We start from the raw sequence: 22947 nt of genomic DNA, 5'->3' as shown, positions 1-22947 counted from the left end.
CAGGGAGATGATTTATATGTGAAAGGTGGACTGGAACTAAATGTAAAATGATGGAGGCTGAAAATGGAAACTTGTAAGTAGAACTAAACTGAGCAAAAACAGTTGCTTTGACCACATATTTTACGTCAGGGCACCAGGTCTGTCATTATATAACCATTTGATGGTGGACTGAAGATATTTCCTCCAAGAATATTGTTTATAATACTGTTACAATTCTTTGGCACCTCAAGTAAAAAAGGACCAAATCAGTATGCAGGGATGCAGAGGCAGCTGTTACTCCAGTGTCATAGGCACAAGTTGGTAATTAAGCTACATGTTGCTACCTCAGATAACTGTATCCCTAAGAGGCAACTAAGTGCAAAATTCTTTTTCACCAAGTCAGAGTCAAAATCCATTTAAACCCCACAGGGGAAACCAGAAAGGATTAGACTTGCTAGAAATTATGCACTTTTTATGATCAACTGAGGAAATAAGAGAGAGCAAGTACTGTTGTTTTTTTTAATCCTCCTCTAAAGAATTGCAAAGTGTTTCTCTTCACACTAAGCCACATAAACTCACAGCTGTAAAAGCATACAGGGAAACATCCAATAAATCTAATGTTCAACAGTTACATCTAAGAGCTTTATTTTAGATCATTAAGTGAAAAGACAGAACATAATTAAAACGGTAATTATGCAGGTTGAAATCCAGCCTTTTGTGGAAATTGGACATAAAAGAAAATAAAACAATTGCTAGTTGCTAGTAGGGGGACTACACCTCTCAAATCTAAAAAAAGAAAAGAACAGAAGGAATGAGGTTTGTTTTGTGACTAATCAGAGTTCTGTAATAGTTTAAAGGATGCTTCAGAGATTCAGATAAGTGCAGACCCATCATGGCATGAAGGCTATTATGTGTCCTCTTTAGCGCCATTTTGGTTAATGGCTCTCTCAGAAAAAAATATCCTCTTAGCAGGCTAGTAAATGTTCATATATTTAGGCCTGTTTTCTTCAACATTAAGAAACACAAGATTACTTAAGACAGGAGTGAATATTCAAATTTATGATAAGTTGAATTAAAAATTTTAACTTGGGTTTTCTGGATACATGAAAAGAACACTTTTTGTAATCTGATTATAAAGCAAGAGATATTTGAATCCTGTGTAGTATGTGTTCCATCACTCTAAGGGGTGGATAATATATTTATTGCCTTCAGATTTCCATGTTTGTAATTTTTTTATGATATTACTTATTCACAGTGCTGCTCAAACTGTGACATTTTACATGCATTGCATTTTACCCAGCGTGTCATATAGCAAGCATTTCAATGAGACAATTTTAAATGCTCTTTTTGAAAAGAAATTTATGCAAAAACACGTATGCACAGAGGAATGCATGAATAGGTTTATTACTATTCAGTATCACTATACAGCCCCTTTGCATCAGTGGTCCATACATGTAAATAATGGACAGAACACATTCAGCATTTGCCAATGTGTGAAGCTCCTTTCTGAATTATTTCACCTACATGGACATTCTCTTGAGGAAACATTTTGCATTTCGGTAAAATTAAACTTATAACAAAGCTTCTGCAGATCATTTGTTCTGGTAAAAAAATATCTAAGAAGGAGCTGAATATTATACACTGGCTGATTTCTCTAGGAATTAGTAAATGAGCTCTGATGGATTATATGCTTTACTCATTCTGGCATAAGAGTTAAGCCATTTAAATTAGGGTTACTAAAAGTAAAACAGTGTACCAAAGATGAGATCTATCATATAAAGCTGAATATTCCTTTCTGTTTGCAAAAGTCAGTTGGTTCAACTTTTGATTTATGTAAACCTTGTGTTTGAGCAGAAAGGAGAAACATCCATTGTCTGTTTTAAGATATAATCTGTTGTTTGTAATTGCTTTGCAACCCAGATATAGCTTTTATCTATAACATTTAAAAGCGATTCAACATTTTTTTCTTTATCAAAATATCTTAAAGTACTTTTATTTTCAGAACAGTCTTTTTATTTAACAATTTTTAGTTGTGTTTCTTGAACCATTAATCATTGCTGGTAACCTCAACAAAGGGAACATACATTCTTTAGCTGCTTTTTTTTTTAAAAAAAGACCAAAGATAAAAACTTGACAGACATTCCATTCTATGTCCATAACTCTATGATTCCCAAAGATCCTTTAGCTGAGCACCTGGCATATCTCAGTGTAGTGTGAAGCGATTGATGCAGACAAGTGTCTTGAGGCCTAAAATGTATCCATGACAGACGAAAACCATATTTGAAAGTTTTGTCTGGAAGAAACACACACAAAATAAAATAGAAAAACAAAAAACAGAAAAAAAAGAGAAACCTGGCGAATGGCTTCAAAGATATGTCATACCTCAGTTTACATTGACTGTATAATAGAATACAATAGAATAGAATAAAAAATCTCTTTATTGTCCCACAATGGGGAAATTCTGGTGTTTACAGCAGCAAAAAGATTATAGAAAAAAATGTCACACAAATATGGAGCTTAGAAAAATGTATCACAATAAGATAATAGTGAAGAGTTAAAAGACAAACAATAAAATACTGTAGTNTTTCTGGAAACACAGAGACAGAGGTTAGAATCCAACCTGGATTCAAAGTCATAGAGATACAATAAAGATCTAGGCTTTAACGCTGACCAACTGGAACAACGCTGTGGCGTTGAGGCAAGGTCTGAAGACAGCTTATATAGTGGATCCTCTGATGATGGTAATGAGCAGCAGCTGAGCAGGAGGCTCTGCTCAGGAGGATCCACGGCGGACTCTGCTGGAGAAAGATAGTACTACTCCAGCTCCCAACAGTAGTGTAAAAATATAAAAACTGTGCACCTTGAGAATAAATAACCAATATACAGCTATGGACATTTTGACATTAATGGATATTTGAAAAGAGCAGCAACATCAGAGATGTGCAAAAGGACAGCATTATGTTATTTAACTGGCTAAGATACAAACTGTAAAAAAATCAATATGAATGTAACAACTTATTTAGGTTGCTGGGAACAGTGATCGTTATTAAGTCTTACAGCTGTTGGGAAGAAGGATCTAGGATAACGCTCCCTGGTGCACTTAGGGAGCAGCAGTCTGTCACTGAAGAAACTCTCTAGTCCTGAAACAGCTTCATGCATGGGGTGGGAAACATTATCCAACAGAGATTTTCATTTGGTTAGGATCCTTTTGCTTCCCACCTCCTGCACTGAGTCCAGAGGGCATCCAACCACAGAGCCGGCATTTCTGATCAGCATATCCATCAGCTTTCTCTGTTACAGATAAGCCACTGCTCCAACAGACAGCTCCATAGAAGATGGCTGATGCCACAACAAAGACATAGAAGGACTTTAGGAGCGCCCCCTGCACTCCAAAATACCTCAGTTTCCTCAGCAGGAAGAGACTGCTCTGACCTTTCTTATACAGACTATAAAGTAAATTTATTATTATCTAGCTCTTTGGAAATCCCTCTCTGGTGATTAAATGATCTTTAAATCTGTAAAGCTATATTATATTACTATTTTTGTGTTAGACAAAAAGAGGTGTTTTAACATATAATTTGTATATATGTATATGTGTATATTATATCCTATCAACAAAATTAAATATTCATGGTAACACTTTTCAATAACCTTCATCTTTAGATTGTCAAGAGACCAATTATTATAGATTAAAAGATGGTTTATTAATGTTTAATTTTCATTTATAAACCGAATCTAAGCCTCTTATAAAATGTTAATTAGATTACCATTTATAAATTATGGTAATGATGATTGGTGCAACCATATTCGTATATGTATTATATTATAATACTATGTAATTTTATGTAATATAAAATTACATTTATACATGAAACAACATAAAGCAGAAGAAGGAGCCAACCAATAAAAAAGACCCAATATATAAAATAAAAACTATGAAACATGATCAAAACATATTCAAACATTAAAGGTTATTGATAGAATTATTCTTACTTTTGTGTTATCTAATGTCAATGACTATAAAGTTTAAGGTAAAATTTTCATTATATATTTTCTCAAAATCAAGCATGTAATAAATAGAATTTATTATCTACCGGTATATAAAATTTTTACTTTTTGTGCTGTCAATGCATAAATGGTTTTTAAGAAATACTTTTAAATTCACAGCTTCAGGAAATATACAACAGACTGTTGGAAGAGAGCAAAGAATCCAAAAGCTATTTAAAGTCAATATTAAAAGCTCTTTTTACTAATCTTTCATCATTTGAATTGCTATAAAGTGTAAGTGAGCTGATGAACGTGTCTATGAAATGACACTTACTGCTACGGTGATTTCGTTTTTTTCCATATCAGACAAAATTTTCATTATTAGATATAAACTATATGAACAACACAAATGTTATTAAATTATTTAAATGGAAAATGTCCCATTTTGGAAAATCTGATCCTTTTTCTTCTAAAATTTATTTGCATCAGTTTTGATAAAATGCGTCTTTATTTTCTTATTCTGTGCTTATTTGAATAAAACATTTTAATAAAAACTGCTATATGCTAAAAAAACATATGTCCCAATTTTATTCCACAGTTTTACATAAGGTCTGTATATACACATGTGGTAAGGATTTTATTATAAACCTAATCTTTGTCTGTTTCATGAAATGTTATGGATGTCTGTGGTAAGTCTTTAATATTTCTAACTTTTCTCTTTAAAACCATCATCCTCAAAAGAGAATAGACAGATTATTTCTAACAAGTCAGACACAGTATCAGAAACTATTTGATCTACAGTGTTAATTTGTTAATTAGCTGTTCTAATAAATCCTGTTTCTTGTCATGACTTACATTTCTTTGTTTTTTGAAAGTGTATTTCTGCCAAAGACAAAGACAGTTGTCAAATCTGCTACATTAGAACATGGTGATTCATAAATGCACAATGCATTCTTATGAAATTTGTCATAAAATACCCTCTAGGCTTTTAATGGCTTTCAAATCCTAATGTCTTGAGGCATGGAGCTTTTTTATACTCAGTTAAAAATTTAGATTTTTATTCTATTTTTCACGCCTCCTATGAGACTACATGATCCCATTAGCTTCAAACGCTTGTAGTCCACATAAAATGCAGACAACAAGCTGTTTGTTAAGGAACTCTGCGCATTCTAGCATAAGCCTGTTTCAAACCTCTTTTATAGGGGTTTATCTATAGCAGGGCTCTAAACAATGCTGCCTTTAGAGGGTTAAATAACTAATTTGATAACATTTACCACATTAAAGCAAGTTTGGCAGTACATGCATGAATTTCCTGGTTATGGAAATAAACTGGAAAGACCGGAACACAAGTTCATGCTGCAGGATCTTCTTATCAGTCATTTGACTCATTTTATATTGAAATGAGCAAGTCATGTGGCTGCTCATGACTTAGGTTATGTGCATCAGAAAAATATTTTCATTTGTTTAAATCATAAGGACATTACTGTCACACCGCAAGGAACCTTTAAAGATAGTTGCTGTTTGAAAATATGCCTATTACCACTGCAAGGTGTGAAACTCCTGTTGCCTCCAATTTAAGCTACTGTAATTGTTGCCATATAATACTGGATGGTTGTTTTTTTGCATTTTTTATGAGAAGTACTGCCAGTCAACTCAGGAATAATTTTACTGTTTTTAAAGGTAACAGTTTTCCTCTGACCTATTTCTGGTTTGCTTTTCCCTTAAAAGCCCTGAGGCCATTTGGCTAGTCCTATTATGGTCTTCTGTGACTACCTACAGCCCTAGCCATTGCAATTTATATCCTGAAGAGCCTAGGTGTGCAGGGAGTATTACTTTTAAAAACTAATTACCAAAACCTTAGCCTTAATTTAGATGCATTATTTTCTATTTATATGTATTCTATTATCAGCTATTTTTTCATCTGTTTGTCAGATTTTAGGTGAGTGTATTTTGCTTTGATTTGAATGAAATATGGTTAATAATTAAAATTTCCGTTTGTCTTAATGATATTGTAGATTTCTTAACCATTTAAGAAAACTAAAGAAGCCACATTCAGACTGAATGTAAGCTGTGTTGTTTTCTATTTATGTTACTTCAGTAATTTCATAACTATATGTGTATATTCAGTTTTCAAAAATTTATGATTTTACCCTTCAGATTTGGTATTATACTCTTTGCTTCTATGTTTTCTCTTAATGAAAATGCCAAAGAAAATTTTGGAGTAACCTGGATTTTCACAGACTGTACGGAACAGAGAGAAACTCGTTATTTACCATTCTCCACTTATTGATGCACCCTGCTGTTCAGCTGACTGCAAGAAGGCTGTTACTTGTAGTAAAAAAAACAAACATCTAAGTCATAATTAATTATTCATTTTTGCTTCAAATCTACGTTTTATATTTGTATTTCTAATCAAGGTCTTTTATGATGACCAACGCTTAACAAGACCACACAGTTTTCTCCTTTTAAATACTATAATTAAAGTAGTTAGATATCTGAAAAACAACAACACTCAATTGTGATACTAATGCCAAATTTAACGCTTATAAATTTTTTTGCCATTCACTCCTATTTTTTTCTCAGTATTTTCCCTGTAGTCCAATATTGGAATATTGCTAAAACTTACTGTGAACTAAGGATCTCATCACTAACAATATACATTTGTTGTGGATTAAAAGAATTTAGAGACATCTAACAAGCCAAGTAATTAACTGGCATGCAGAGTGGGAAGGCATGGATGTTGATGTATCATATTCAACCAAATATTACATCAGTACTTCAAACTGATATTAAAATTGAGCCTAAAATGTTAAGCATATCATCTGATCTGGCTCTTATTTGAATTAAATAATATAATTCTAACATGTCAAGCAAATTTGGAAAACTAAACAATAATTATAATGTGCAAAACACTTAACTTGGAGAAAATTAAACAGATTTTACTTTGAACTGAACCCACTTGTAAAGCTCAGCCTATTTACAATGGACCTGTAGAAAAAAAACAAAAGAAACATATTCCACTGGGAAAGATTGACACAAGGCGTGTTTGCTAAAATTAACTTTTGACAAAAAAAGTAATGGTTCCATTGAGTGGGTTCAGAGTTTTCAAGCTATTGAAAAAACTGTGTTTCAACTTTTAAATTGAAACCTGAACTTCTTGGTTACATTAACAAAAGAGCAAAGCCACTCCTTGTCCTCAGCTCAGAGCACACCAAGTTTCAAGTGCCACTTCATCCGCCTCACTCTTCTGCTCAAATGAATTCAGCGGCAGCGTGACTCACTTAAATGAGGAATGAGACAAAACAATTCCAGCTCATTTGACGCACAGTACCTGCAAGTTCACAAAGTCACACGTCACATGGCTTACTCTGATATAGACTGGAGACAAAAGACGTGGAAGAAACCTGAGCTTGCAATGCTCCTCTTTGTTACCATGACGACAGTTGTCGTCTATAGCCCTCAGTTGAAAAGGGAGCAGGCTCAGAGGACGGCTGAAAGAAGACTCCACCCACTGTGGGAATTCACAGATCTAACCTGGCAACTAAATACTTGTTGTACCTGTGAACAAACAGTCACTGAGCATCAACAAGGACTCATATTCTCCAAGCCATTTTTCTGTTTTATATACATAAATAAATGTTTAACCTCTGTTCTGTCTGACCTCTCTAAATCATGCAGGTGGATGCGGTATAGGGTGTGTTTCTGTGCAAGCAGGTGTAGCAGCAGGTTGAACAGGTTGTAAATGTCAGGCTGTTAAGCCCTCCCCTTTCTTCTATACCCAATTCTACCTGCAGGACAACTGCTGATTCATTCTTACATATTGGAAGGTCTGAAAAGAGATTTGTGTGCACCTGTTCTCATCTGACACAGCTGAATAACAAGGTAAGGATTTTCTAGGATTAATTTAATCTTAGAATACTTACAGTCATGGAAAAAAATATTAGACCACTCTGGTTTTCTTTAATTTCTGTTTCTAATGGCGCATTACTTGAAGAATAAAATAAATAAAGAAGAAACCAAGGACGGTCTAATTTTTTTTTTTCCATGTCTATGTATGACTCAGGGCCTTATATAATCCTTTCAGGCAAAGCGCTGGTTTTACAAGAATTTATATTCAAAAGAGCAGACAAAACAATAAGGAAGTGGATATACTTTGTTTTAAAACAAAATTCAACAATGATATAAAAACAAACTGAACAAGAAAACATAAGAGACTGTTGAGGCATAATTGATTTTTTATCTGATTTGATGTTATATAAGACAGAAGTAGCAATGCTCCACTTACTCTACCAAAGATAACAGCTCTATGAAAGCCTAAATGTTAGAAATGTTGCAGTTAAAGGAAAATCCTCAACAGCTTAAATGTCACTCAATTAGTCATGTTTCTGTTTGTGTGGTGGCCGAATGGTGTTTGCAGGGTATAGTGTTTCCTTTAGCCACTGTTTGTTCCTTTGTTTATGCTGGACTGATCTCTGGAAAGTTGAAGCTGACAGGGTTGTTGAGGCGATAGCTGCTACACACTCTGACAATCCAGCAGAGTGGGAACACTTTTCCACAGAAGAATCCGCTGAGCGTGACGGGTCCGAGGTAAACACGTCTCCTGTTGGCTTGTTGGTGTGACGCCTATGGTCAGATATACTCTCAGAGCTGTGCCATGGGAGGACGCCAGAATAACACGATGGACAGAAAGTGACAGTGGTTTGGAATTAAACTACCCACATATGTGGGTAGCACAGCTCAAAATGTTAGCAATGTTTGACAGATCTGAATTATAGCACATGGTCAGTGGGATTAAGAGATTTTTTTTTAGGTCTAAGGTTTGAGCATAATTAGAATTTTTCATGACTGTTGTCATAAACAGTCACCCAACTAAAATAGGAACAAGTCAATACCTTGGGCTAAACCACCCTGTTAAACTGGTTTGACACTAACTGGTTTCATTTAGAATTTATGTCCTTTCATTGTAATTATATGACTTAAATGAAACAATAGGGGATCTATTCTTAACATTTGATTATCATAGGCAAAATAAAAAGTATATCATTTATTGTGTGTGATTTTTTTTTAAATAACTTCATTAACTTGAATAACGCTGTATTTTTCTCAGCTTTTTTAAAAGCATTACATTGGAGAAAGTTATTATAGCATTTAAATATAAACAGGTTTTCCACAGGTGCGAACAACAGCATCACACTTCAGATTTACATTTGCTTGTTCAACAATAAAAATGTATTATATTCAATTAATAATAATAATAATAACGGATACTTAAAACCTTCTCAGAGCACAAGGGCAATGTTCTACTACTAAATTATATTATACTATGACTGCAACTATTATATAATATAATGTTATAGTTGCTATCATTATAGTTGCAAAATATGTTAAGTATCCATTTTTTATCTTAGTTTTTGAAAAATCCCGACATAATTGTTCAAAAAAGATCAATGTATTTCTGCAGCAGCTTAGAGTGCCCACAAGTTCAAACCAGAAACAAGAAACATGGAGGTGGAAACATTTGCATGCCAGCTTTCCTGGAGATCGGATTAAGGCTCCCCTCTGAGCGCACAGTTTTTTAGTTTTCACTCAAATGCTGCACTATATGTTTATTTTTATTTCAGTGTAAAACATTTGCTGTCTTTTATAATATTTTCTCTCGTATGTTTTCTGTAATTTACTACATTGTGCAACAAAAAGGAAAGTTGTTAAGCTCCTATTGCTCTGAAACATTAATTTATATCTTTTTTTCCTTTTCGATAGAATAGCAACATTTCAGCCTAGAGACTTGAATCCATTCAGTTATTTCCATTCTGGTGGATCATTTTCGAAAATGATAAGCAAATGTGAACAATTTGATTGATCCAGCATTCACACAGCAGGCAGGCGCTTGCATACCACCCACAGAGTTTCCATTTATTTTTCAAAGAGTGGAAAAAAACAGACACATGCTGTGTGGATGACAAACAAGCTAGTGAAAAACTGACCATAGATTACTTTTTCTATCTCATTTCTGCTTGTCAATCTATTGCATGACAACATAGAAGAGAAAATTGTTTTATGTCATTTTCAGGTGGATGTGTCAAGATTTGATTGCTGAAACAAACACATGGCATAGATGTTTGAGGCTGAATGAGATCACCACATTTGCATGTCCTGTTTTCCAGGAGGCACCAATGTTACAGTCTGTAGATACATCATTTCACTGTGGTACTGAGAATGAACAAAGAAGCAGATCAACAAAGAGTCAAAGCAAGCCGGCCCCGAAGGGAGCTGCTGTCATTTTTATGAAGGAGTCATGCCGATGGGAAAACACATAGCTTGGAGAGCATTTGTGCTAATTTACCTCCTTACTAAGTCACATTTTTCTCGGGAGAATGTATTGCTACTCTGGTGAACAGTATAAACTGCAGGGGTTACTGCACAGAAATTTGCAGATGAAATCCCTGTGTTGTGGCTGAGGGTGTCATAATTCTGAAGCTGTTAACTATCATCTGAGAAGGTCTCAGGAGCTTGGAAAAGGTCAGCTCTTCAAGGATTTCATTTATAACTGGTGTCAGTAAAGCTGCCCTGTACTATCAAAGCTGCAATTTTATTATTGAACTGTTGGAAGATTGGTACAAGCAGAGATGCTTTGCTGCAACAGGCATTTAACATATGAGGATCTCTCCTGAAGGCATTTACTCTTGGCAGGTGTACAAAGAGAGAGCCAGAGAGCCAAAACAGAATATTATCTGAAACATTTTTTTTTTTTAGATTTTTGCACTTCTACTGATATCATAATAACTTTTTATACATAGGATTAAATGGAAGTACTCAGCAGAGAGATATAGTATACAAAACTGACTATTATTTTTCAGTTTCCAATTAAATAAACTACCCTCATTAGGGAGTGTTTCATAAATTTGCAGGTTAAACATTTATTCTTAAATTTAAAAAGGAAACTGGTGAAACTGGAAATAAGAACATTCTGCCGCTCCCTCTCACTGTTGGACTATTTTTCAACTCAAATGCCATCATAACTAATAATTACTTGTGCTGAAAAAGTCTGACAAGAAAATCAGGAGTCTTGTCATTGTATTTTATTATTACCTGTCAATCTGAAATCTACAGCTGTTATTACTATTGGTTAATTACTCGTGTTATCTAAATATGGCTTTAACTTTGGGATATTTCTTATAAACACATTAAAGTAATTTTTTTTAGTGAGTTTTTGCGGCACTAGTGGCTCATTTTTTCAACAGTAGGCTGACAGGAGAGAGGGTATGAGAGAGGGAGAGAGACATGCGGCAAAGGACCACAGGTTAGATTTGAATCCTGGGTCGGACGCGTCCGGGACTAAGGACTCCGTACATGGGTCGTTCACGCTAACCGCTGCACCACCTGCACGCCGCAAAGTTATTCTTTTAAGAAAATAAAATGTAATAATTTATTTTACTATTAAATGACAGCCTTGAGTCTGTTCTCTGTAGCTGCCTGGAGTTACGTTGCATCAGATGATTTGCTACCATAGAAAGAACATAGAGGCATCATTTTCCTACCAATTCCTACCTACTGTAGCATACATCTAAAACCTTACTAAAGTAGGCTGCAATGAATTGTTCACACATCAGAACAATCAGCGATGAAGGTTGCAACTCTGGGATGCCATTTATTCTGTTTATGAATGCATAATTTGGGCAATAAGTATTCTAATGTGGATTCAATAAGCAACACTAAGAAAAATAATCCCATAGGGTTAATGCTGACACTATATCAACCAATGAAAAAATACAGAAATAAGGTTAATACTTTGGGTTTTATTGTTACTATGATTAATTCAGCTCTTAACTATTTAACCATTTAAGTGATCTAAAAGGGCGCGAAAGTTCAACATCGATTTGTCTTTGAACCCCTAATTACTCAAAAGAAGAGACATCTCAGCAAAAGGAGAGGATTCTGTCCTGCTGTAGTACAATGCTGTGTATCCTACAGTTTTCATCCTAGTACACACACACACACTACAACAGACATGCTGCAATGAAATTAAATCTTTTAATTTATTCATTTTTCAAAACATTTTTTACATACATGGAAAATAAGAAATAATTTAAAGGTAAATTGAACCCAGTGGTGATAATTGTCCAAAAGCTGAAAATATTTGTATTTTTGAAGATTTTCCTTTTGCTAAAAGAGCATCCCTGTTATGTTTCTTTTACTGTCAGTGTGAATAGATAGCAATTTTTGCTGATATGGTTGGTTGCTGTTTCAAAAATTCCCTCAGTGCTTCAGAGAAGTATCTTGATACTGTTTGACGCGTCTTTAAAAATTAATGTGACAGTTCATGTGACATTGTCAAGGTCTGTGATGTCCCTTGAGCAACATCCAATGACATTGCTCTTCGAAGAGCCCTTTCATTTTAACCTGACTGGTGGATCCAAAAAAAATATCTATCCTGCTCTAAAGTCAAATACACCCATAAGGTGGACAGCTATTCTATTGTATTCTTTTCTATTCTATACAGTTTTTTGTGTTTTTAGTTTAAAGTCTAAAAGATTCTAAGCATGCATACTAACCATTGGCAGGTTTGTCGTAAGTCGTTATGGGTTTTGCCTGAGACTCTGCATTTTCTTTCTTGTGGGAGGCCCCCCTGTTAAATCAATAAATACAGTATGGGTATACTAAAATATACAGAGTAATAATGCTATATAACTTCAGGCTACTTTAATGTGATGAAAAAAAAATCTTTTGAACTAATTTGAAACAAAGACAAAGTTACTGAGTTGTCTCTTTAAATGAGTAACTATATAACGAGCCTCAGTGATTGCTTGCTATCAAAGGAGGTTGTATAAAGGAAAGGTAGCACAAATATCTTTGTTTACATGCTTATATTTTCTTTTCCTTTTAAACACAACAGGAAAATGATGTCTTTGAAAACCACAGCAAGCATCCTGCTGCTTCTTCAAGCATTTCACCTGGCATACCCACAAACTTCAACTGACTCTCCGGGACGTACAATTGATAAGAGCTGGCTCCGTCAGCTGCCCAAAAATCTACTCAAAAGTGAAAATACTACATTTAGTGGAGAAAGCGAATTTGATCTGACAACTAATCCAGTGGCAGATTCCAGCAAAGAATTTACCAGTGGAATGGCATCTGGCTTCATGGCTCAAGAGGAGAACATGACAACTCCTGATAAGAGTTTAGATGAAACATTTGATGATTCCAACATTATGACTACAATCATTCCCGCTGTGTTTGAAAATGAAACAACTGAGGAACCAAATTCGCCAGCTGCAACCATCTCTGAAAGAACAACAACAGAGGCCACAGATTCAATTCAAAGTAACATGACCAACTACGAGCAGGAATTTAATACACCTATGACAACAGGAAGTACAACCACTGTCTCGAATACCAACTTACAGTCCACAACCACCATGGACTCCACAGCCTCCACTGAGCCCACAACCGCCATCGAGTCCACAACCGCCATCGAGTCCACAACCGCCATCGAGCCCACAACCGCCATCGAGTCCACAACCGCCATCGAGTCCACAACCACCATCGAGTCCACAACCACCACAGGGCCCATGACCACAACCGAGTCCACAGCCACCACAGAGTCCACAACAACCATGGAGCCCATAACCACATCGGGGCCCATGACCACCACGGGGCCCATGACCACTACTACAACAATGACCACAACCCCAGGGGATGATAAAGGATTGACTAGTATTACAGAAACTACCAACACACCTACTACAACTACAGCAGCACCTGAGATATATACTTCGACTGAGCTACCATCTGAAACCACCCAAACTACATCTCTATCCCCCACCTCTGTGATGTCAGACATGCCAGATTCGGCTAATAAGACCGGAAAAATTGCAAGCGGCTCAGAGAGGGGCTCTGTGGCAGAATCAGGTATGGAAGACTTCTATACAAATGTTCAGGTCTGTGAATTGTCCTCTTTAAAACTGGGTATGGGTAAACAGCTAAACTAAATTTGGAAAGACACATTAAAGATGCATTCTTTGGTTTTCATGTGGTCTTTGATGTAGAGTGCCCAGACAGTTTTAAAGCTGTAGAAGAAACATTTAATTAGGCTGGATTCCTTGAAGGCAGAGCCAATAAATTAATAAAAAAAACAGGAAAAAAAGACAGCAAATATTATAAACTAAAGCAATAGAAAAAGTTAAATACTTGAGTTAAATACTATGAGATATACTTTGATGTTTCAGATCATCACATACAATTTAGAGACAAATATAACCTGAATAAATATAAAAAGCAGTTTCACTTATTATCGGAAACATAATAACAAGAGACCCAGAGCTGGATCTAAGGGAAAAGTAATAACGCCCAAACCGAATAATTGGTTTTCACACCCCAGGCATTAACAACTGCCAGGTGTTTGCCATTACTGACAACAAGTGAAGTGAGACCTACAGAGCTTCTGATGATGTTCTGGGTTTTTCATTTTTTAAATCACCTGGAATTGTGAGTGACGCTCTGATGGATTTCAGTTTGGTAAACCAGCCACTCTCGGGAAAGTTAATCGCTGCTCAAAGTTTGTGTACAGAAATCTCTTTGTAGGCCTATGCAGACTCATAGATGCTGATTACTTTGGATCTCATCTGTTTTCAAATCCCTTTAGATAGTGGCATGGTTATCTCTCGTGTTTAAGGAGAGATCAGACTGCCATAAAGCAACACTCTGGGTCACATGAGTTATTGAGTGATGGATCCGACCATCTCAAGTTAAATAGGTGCATTTTGGAGAACAGCAGCCCGCATGGAACATCGATACGAAAATAATTTAATATCTCTCAAATTAAGTTGTTGCTTGGGTTAAGAGTTACGCAGTATAAATTCACAGAGTAACTGTGTTTGATGTTCAAAATTTCCTTTACTAGAATATCTGGTGTTTTTCCTCAGAACACAATTGAAAGACATACGTCTTAGAAACGTTTAATACAAACTAATTTTAAGCAGAGAACGACAAGAAATCAGTCAGGCTTCCCCTCAGTTAGATTGCTTATGAGGGCATTTACCATGGTAGCATGTTAACACAGAGGGTATTTCCGCCCTTTCCCTGACCTGCATTTAGCTTCATCTCTTTTCCCACTGGCAGAGGACAAATGCTCGTTCTTTCAAAGGCAAAGGTTGTATTGAGTTTCAGGTTTTATTGATGGAGCCTCTAAGGGAGAAAGGGTCTGTTACAGCTTCTCTCTCAGCTGGACAATGAGACCCTGTTTTAGCTGCAAAAAGCCTGAAAAAAGCCAGCAGAGGACTGGGAACTGGGCTCCCCCAGGAGCGTGAGACTATCTTTGTTTTGTCAACCTTCAGGTTTGGAGGATTCGAAAGTGGAAAAGGCTGCATGTTTTACTGATTCAATTTGCATTTCATTTTTTTTTTCTTCTAGTTCAACTACCTGGAAAGCAACATTTAGGCTAGTTCAGAAAAAACAAAAGGGCTGATAAAGAACTGGCATAGCGTTTGGTTTTAAAATAAAACTCGCATCCCGTGGACAGATGTGACAGGAAGACATAACGCTAACAAATGATGGCAATAAACAGTAGGAAAAACAGTTGTGAAACTGTGGGGGAGCCAGAAGCCGAAGAAAAAAAGAAAAGATTCTCCACAGTTACCATGACAGGCACAATGTGTTCACAAACAACATAGAATGACATTAACTGTGAGCAGATAAAGTTAAGCTTCTATAAATATCCTGTTAGTATAATACTTTCTCTGACCTAAGAAAAAATTTATAATAATAATAATACAACCCCTCACCTCAAGGTGCTTGATCTCACTTGGATACAGTAATTACCACAGTGTTAAAGAAGGCTTCAGGATAAATGATAATGTCAGGTTTAGTTAAACAACTTCAGCAGTTCTAATTTGTCCATTTACTGAGTGTATTCTGTTACTGTTCTCTAGAGTTATCTTTAGGTGATTTATTTCACCCTTAAGCACTTCATATCCAGGCTAAGGAAGCAACATTCAAGCTGCAAAGCCAGGTTATTGAGTTCATTAATAATTATGGTTTGAAATATGACGTAGCACACATTGAAATAAAAATTTTGATGTATCTCTTGATAGAAACAATTTAACAACCCAAACTAAATAAGGGATTTATATATGTTTAAAAACCACCAACCCAAATACTTGTTGACAGCATTTATCGCAGAATTGATCATAATACTGTTCATAAATCTGTTGATCACTAAAAAGATGGGTTTTCTGTATATTTCCTGAACAGAATTTTTTTGTTTGTTTGTTTGTTTGTTTTTAACCTGGAGATCAAGAAGATATGTCAAAATTTGCATATATAATGTGAATAGCCAATTACCAACTTATATTTTCTGTTGGATGATAAAAGTTACTTTTTTTTATTTGTCACCAAAGTACATCTTTCTGTGGCAGATACAAACAGTTGTACTTATGGCAAGGAGTAAGCTTTTCAAACAGATTTTAATGGTATAAGAAAACATACAATTGTGATTTATTTCAAAATGTTATAATCATAGTTGATATATGGGGAGTGGTGGCCTGGTGGTTAGGACTAGGGCATAGGGCTTGGAATCTTTAGGTTGTGAGTTTGAAACCCACTCCCATAGCCTGCTACTCTGGGCCCCTGAGCAAGGACCCTTAACCCCACACTGCTCCCTGGATTCTGCAAATGGCATTCCACTGCTCCCCAATGGGATGGGTGAAATGTAGAGATTAATTTAGTTGCGCTCTATTTGTGACAGTGTAATGACAATAAACGCTGGAAAAAAAGAAAAAAAATATATATATATATATATATAATAGCCAAGCATCTATTGCAACAAAGATATTGCAATAAGGATAAACCAGTAACTAAGACGTGCAATATAGTTTCCGATGTATAAACATCAGATTTGATGTCACTATAACTTTGTGTGCTTTGTTGAAGTGTGTCTTAAGTGACTTATGTTAGGCACTTAGGATAAGTAGAAAAGTTTATCATATGCAAAAAAAAAAAATTCTACTAATTAAGATAATTTGGTACTGCCATCTTAAAAGACATCTAAAAGTTCCTCACTCTGCTTTTTAATTGATAGATAAAAAGTTCCTTAAAGAAAAACGGCAACAAATTGAAGGGAAACTGTAGTTATGTTTTATTCTATCAGAAGTTTATCAATGAGGTGTATTTAAGACTTAAGTCACCCAGTAAAAAAACAACTTAGCATGTCATTACTGAATGTTGTTTCCACCTGATCTTCTGTGCATCCTGTAATTACCTCTGGGCTATAGTGAAATGAATTGTTATATGTGGTCCATCGAGATATCGTCTGAGATAAGTCATCTATGTGTCATTCACTTTTTTATAAAACTCATTTAGATGATGAACTCAGTAAGCCACTCTAAAATATTCAAATGTATTCAGAAAATTATCAGGGTTTTTGGCATGTTAATTGCATTAATTATCACTGTGTAAATTTTGCAATTCTGCCTAAGTAGGATGTGTATCTATGCAGCGTGTCGACACGTTTTTCAAAAACACATTTTCAACCCTAATTATGTGACAATTAGCCCTCAAAGATGGGAGATGATATAAATCATTTAATTGTTGACAAATTATTTATAACTCTTTCCCACCCACACATCCATATCCCTCCTTTCTCTAATGAAGGTTCAGAGCTGGATCCTTACAGAACTAAGAGGAACGCAGCCTGGTTAGCTGTACTGGGAACGGCGGCGGCAGCAGCTGTTCTGGGATTGGTAGCCTACATCATTCTGAAAAAGAAACATCAAAAAGCTTTCTCTCACAGGAAGCTGGTGGAGGAGTTCCCTTCAGATCCAGGTAGGCTAACCCTAGCAAATCTGTTCAGTACAGTAAACATAACTTCATGTCCCAGTAATGCTAAAAAGGCAGGACACCAACCAGGTATTTAAAACATTCTTAAACCATCCATCCAAGTATTTTCCATCTCATCCATCAGGGTCACAGTGGGGCTGGTGCTTAACTCTAGCAGTATATGGGCAAATGAAAGCGTACACCGTGGACAGGTCGCCAGCCTATCACGGGGCAGAGATAAAACCATGCTCACACACACACACCTAAGAGCTATTTAGACTTGCTAATGAACCAAACAGTATTTTTGGGGGGCTGTGGGAGGAAGCTGGACCACCCAGAGAGAACCCACTCATGCACAGAGAGAACATACACTATGCAGAAAGACCGATCTGTAAATACACAGTTTAGTGTGTTCATTCAGTACAGATTGTGCTTCTCCAATGTCTGATTGTGTGTTGTGTCCAAAGCTACAAAAAAACTAACATATGCTACTGATTTCAATAATGTGAAAGAGCTTTTGTCAATATTAAATGGAGCAGTAGCGTGCTTATTTTTGTATTTAATGTACTTTTAAGTTTCAAAACGGTTTCACAGGAAAAAAAATTACATTTTTTTTCTTTTATTCATCGTTTCAAAATTGTTTTTATTAATTTTAAGTTCTAGCATTTCCACTAGATGATGGTCTATACTGTATGGCCCAGCCAAATCTGGATTTGTTTGCCTAAGTGTGACACTTCAACCACAAAAAGCTCATAACACTACTGCCTCAGTCAGCTACTAAGTCACGTTGATACACTGATTTATTGTGAGACATCAAAGTAAAGGAAGTTAAATAAAAAGTGTCATTTTTCAGAGTTTTATTTGATGCAGTAATCTAACACCATATTTCAATTTATCTCTTTTTCACAATCTAGCTCTGCATTGTTTAGCCCCATTAAATTATAAATTCAGGTGCTTCTAAGGTGACAGAATAAGAAAAATGTTGCATGGGTATAAATAGTTTTGTTAATTACTGTGGATAGATGGATGGATGTCCATCTGGCTTATTAGTGGTTGAGTTTAAACTCTAATATAAATGTTGATATAAAACTATCCTAGACCAGATGCCCACGTTATTACATCCTAATAGTCCCCATTTATTTCCCCAGAGAGTTTTTATGTTCATTCATTCACTAGTTTCCACAAGTTTAACATTGTTGGAAGATATGATACATAGCCAATTAACACCTGTTAATGAGAAAGCTTTGGATGTTCTGGCTGGCAGATTTTACAGCCTCCAGACTGCACTGTAACTGGCTGCTATTTGAAGCTGCATAACTCATCCAGCTTTAATAAGGTAACCCTTCAATAATGAGGAAATCTCACCATGCAAAATAGGATCATGTTGCAGGATAGCTAACAATCTGTCTCTTTCCTGTCATAAGCACTGAGTAACTATGCACTTTGTCAGTCACAGTTTCCCCTAAGCACCCTCATATTTAACCTCTCTGTAAAACTCAGAGCAAAATTAAATGGCACAGGACTGCAGGGAACATTTGTTTTCTAAGACACCCACAAGCATATACTCCTACTGCAGATATAGAAATTTCGGGTCATGGTGACAAGTTATTTTGTGTGTGGTCCTCAGAGATTGCAAAAATCAATTAGATATTGACCTATTGTAAGTATGGAACTGTACCCATTGTTCCAATAAAATTATTGTGAAGTTATAAGAAGAATAGTTATTTAATAAAATCCCACTTAGAAATGCCAATTTGATTATATATAAACAGAGGTGATAAATATGCTCACTAGGTACTTTCATTAATAAATTCTTATTATGAACATTTTTCTCATAAAATTAATCTATATAGATGGTGTTGCATAGATAAATCAATAATGTTAAATTGTGTTCTCGTTGTTTCTGTGTACATTTGTATTCTTCCCCGAATCAAATGTCCTACAGATGTTAATGATTATTTGCACTTTTTTTTTTAGCTGTTCTAAAAGTGTTGTGTCTATAATTGCAGAGATTGTTTTGTATTTTTCTAAACTGGTTGCTGTTTTTCTTTTTTCTGTTTTTTAGCTAAAACATTTCTAACTATATTACCTGAACATAACTTTTCTTATCAACTGTACACTACGTCATTGATCTCTGAGACTTTTCTTTTCTTATTTCGCTTCACAGCTTCACTTTTGCATTTTTGTTCTTTCTCTTTAAATTTTACTCTTATGTCTTCTGTTTGCTTTTTTTGTCATGCTCAAATGTCCCTAATTTTGGATGTTATTAGTAATTCTTATCAATTTATCTTATAAAGATATCTTATCTTATCTCTTTTTGACCTTGTTTGTTCCATAACAGGAGTTATAGAAACCCACACAAAATTACTTTAAGCTTTTGCCTTTTTATAGACTTTCCTATTAATTAATTTTTTACTGTTTGGCATCTTATTTTTTGTGATCATGAAGTATCGTAACCCTACCTAACCCTATTTACATCTATATTTTACATATCGTATGTCACACAGATAGACTTACAAAATACGAAATAGATTTTTTAAAGACTTTTTTTTTAGCACATACAGTCTGGTTGGTATCCCTGCAATGTCAGCACAACTTTTCATGACTACCAAAAGAGCAATATTAGAGTTTAGTTGAGTTTTAGATTAAACACCTAACTAAATCAACATGGTGTTAACATTATTTCTAAACAACTGTTTTTAGGGGTTGAACATGAGAGTCAAGTGTTAACTACAGCCAACAAGCCAATGAAAAAAGATTAAAATATTTCTACTGATTGATTCAATTAAGTGAGAAGTAAAAAAAAAAAATACAATGTCATAATCAAATGTAAAAATACAAAAAAAATGTAACAATGATTTGGATTTTCAGTTCACAGATTAGACAACGATGAACCTTTGGACCTAAACTATGGTGGTTCAGCTTACTACAACCCAGCACTCCAGAGGGACAGCATCCAAATGACCAACATTCCAGGACGCCGTTGAAACTGAAAGCACTTCTGGGAGAAAAATGATCATTTTTGGAAAAGAATGTGACATTTTTGGAAACGGACTGTTGTAGAGTTGCACTTGTTAATGGGAAAAGGGATCAATTTCCAATAGATTAGGTTTGAGATACAAATAATGCATTGTATTTGCAAGAAGACTCTAAGTTATACTGCAATAGCCAAAATGAACTTTCTGCCATTTAAGTATGTTGCCAAAGGGAAACAAATGAAGTCATTCTAACATAAAAAATTTCTTTTAAATTTGTTTTAATGAAGGATTTAAAAGGTGTTTTGGTACAACTTTTGTGAAAATATTTTACAGGCCAAAACGGCATCCAAAACATTCAAAACTAGAAAATAAAACAAAAATATAACATTGCTCCTATGGCTTAATAGAAAGGAAGTGCTGGTTTTGGACCATTTGGATACCTGAGAACACTGTTGACCAGCTGTTATATTTGAACCCAATTTCAGAAGCCCAGATGAACAATCACTTTACGTATATTTACCAGCAATCTTCTGCTGTTACAGCATGATGCAGGACACAGGTCATATTAAAAGTGTAATTTGAGCTATTCTACAACTGGCAATTTACAGCCAGTTTGAGAGTTTGAAAAATGAAGGACTAAAAAGGAGGATTTTTGTTTCCATGAGAGAAAGCTGGACGCTGTTTTCTAACTGATTTTTCTTTGAAATTGAAGGTGTGTATTTGTTACTTTTAGGGACTTTTTTAGTTACAAAAATATATCATAATACACTTTTCATCTCATTCAGTCTCTAGGTGTCTGAGCAGAGATCTGCTTGTAGTATCAGCCTGCTCTTTGGAGAATTATATGGTTTTTACCTGCTGCATAAAGTAACTATTAATTATAGATTGGTTTTCTTTATTTTTAATCAAGGGCTTGAAGGCCTTCGAAAAGAAAAGCCTCTCTTGTAATCATATCTCTGCCTTATGTATCGCAACTTTGTAATTTTATACCTACATTCACATATACCGTACTTTATATACATATATATATAAAATCAGGATAGGTTTGCTACTGTCTACTTTTCTGGTTTACATAAGAATTTATCATCACACATGTCAAGCAAAGAACCACTCAAAATAAATGTTTGGCTGCTTCCATCCCTTCACTCTTCATTACCTGAATGAAGTCTGCACTCCATCAATATCTTCTGTCAATATGATTGATTTGTACCTTGGCTTGGCCTAAACAGCCAGCAACAAGTTGGAAACTGTTTTGCTTTGTTGGTATATCCAGCAGGTGTGGCAGATTTGCTTCCTTCCTTCCTATTTGTAATTTCTGACATCAATCAGTGCTGTTGCTTGTTCCCCCTAAAGAGTCACAGCAATTATAGCTGAAATAATGGAGAAGATAAATAGTGGGGGATTTTAGACCCTCTGCTGGTTAAAAAGCTTCACATCTTGACAATTCTTGGGCAAAAGATTAGCAACAAGCATTAAAATAATTTTATTAGTTGGACAATTTTCAAAATCTAAACACAAAAAAATATTTTTAATCTCCTCAAACAGAACATGCAAAAAGTATCATATTGTTGTTAACATGGGGGATTGAATTATGTTATTCATTTACAGTGCATTGCTAAAGTTCTCATGACATCAGACTTTTTTCATACTTTTTCACAATGTTCAATGTCATTTATTAGGTTTCTATGTGATAGCCAACCTTAAGTAGTGCATGCTAATGAGTAAGCAAGATGATTTGAAAGTCTACCACAGCTTTCCAGTCAGATCAAGGTCAAGACTTTGAGTGGGCCATTCTAAGACAGGGAGTAGTCTGCTGAGAAGGAAGAATACAGAAGAAGGAATACCATCATTCCCTATGCTGCTGGAGTATCTGAAAAACTCAGGAGGATTTTCAATCAGCACCGGATCCCTTTGCACTTCAAACCTGGCAACAACCTGAGACAAAAACTGGATCACCCCAAAGTCAAGACACCCAGATACAAGACCGACAATGTGGTTTAGGCCATTTAGTGTAGGGAGAGCACAGACCTGTACATTGGAGAGACCAGCAACCACTACACAGGTGCATGGCTGAACACAGGAGGGCCAACTCCTCAGGACAGGACTCAGCTGTTCACCTGAAGGCTTAAGGACACTCGTGCGAGGTAAACCACGGCCATATTTCTGTGAAGGGAGGTAGATGGTTTGAGTG

General features: G+C 35.4%; 1 protein-coding gene across 1 annotated transcript; it reads left to right on the top strand.

Moving 5' to 3' along the window:
* Nucleotides 1-7699: 7699 nt before the first annotated feature.
* muc15 (mucin 15, cell surface associated) lies at nt 7700-21379 on the top strand. The gene is made up of 4 exons (XM_015384903.1): nt 7700-7848; nt 12860-13875; nt 17614-17784; nt 20650-21379. The coding sequence occupies exons 2-4, from the start codon at nt 12864-12866 to the stop codon at nt 20763-20765; spliced, it is 1299 nt and encodes a 432-aa protein (XP_015240389.1). The 5' UTR covers nt 7700-7848; nt 12860-12863; the 3' UTR covers nt 20766-21379.
* The last annotated feature ends 1568 nt before the right edge of the window (nt 21380-22947 follow it).

Source organism: Cyprinodon variegatus, unplaced genomic scaffold (assembly GCF_000732505.1).
Source record: "Cyprinodon variegatus isolate N-32 unplaced genomic scaffold, C_variegatus-1.0 Scaffold326, whole genome shotgun sequence".
Classification (NCBI taxonomy): Eukaryota; Metazoa; Chordata; class Actinopteri; order Cyprinodontiformes; family Cyprinodontidae; genus Cyprinodon; species Cyprinodon variegatus.
The sequence above is the reverse complement of the archived record's forward strand: the minus strand, read 5'-3'. Positions and strand labels throughout refer to the sequence as shown.

Excerpts from the sequence above, each read along its gene's own strand:
- muc15 (XM_015384903.1), top strand. The coding sequence starts at position 12,864 with ATGATGTCTTTGAAAACCACAGCAAGCATCCTGCTGCTTCTTCAAGCA. Across the intron at positions 13,876-17,613 it reads GGGCTCTGTGGCAGAATCAG|GTTCAGAGCTGGATCCTTAC; the intron begins GTATGGAAGACT and ends TCTCTAATGAAG. Across the intron at positions 17,785-20,649 it reads GGAGTTCCCTTCAGATCCAG|TTCACAGATTAGACAACGAT; the intron begins GTAGGCTAACCC and ends TTGGATTTTCAG.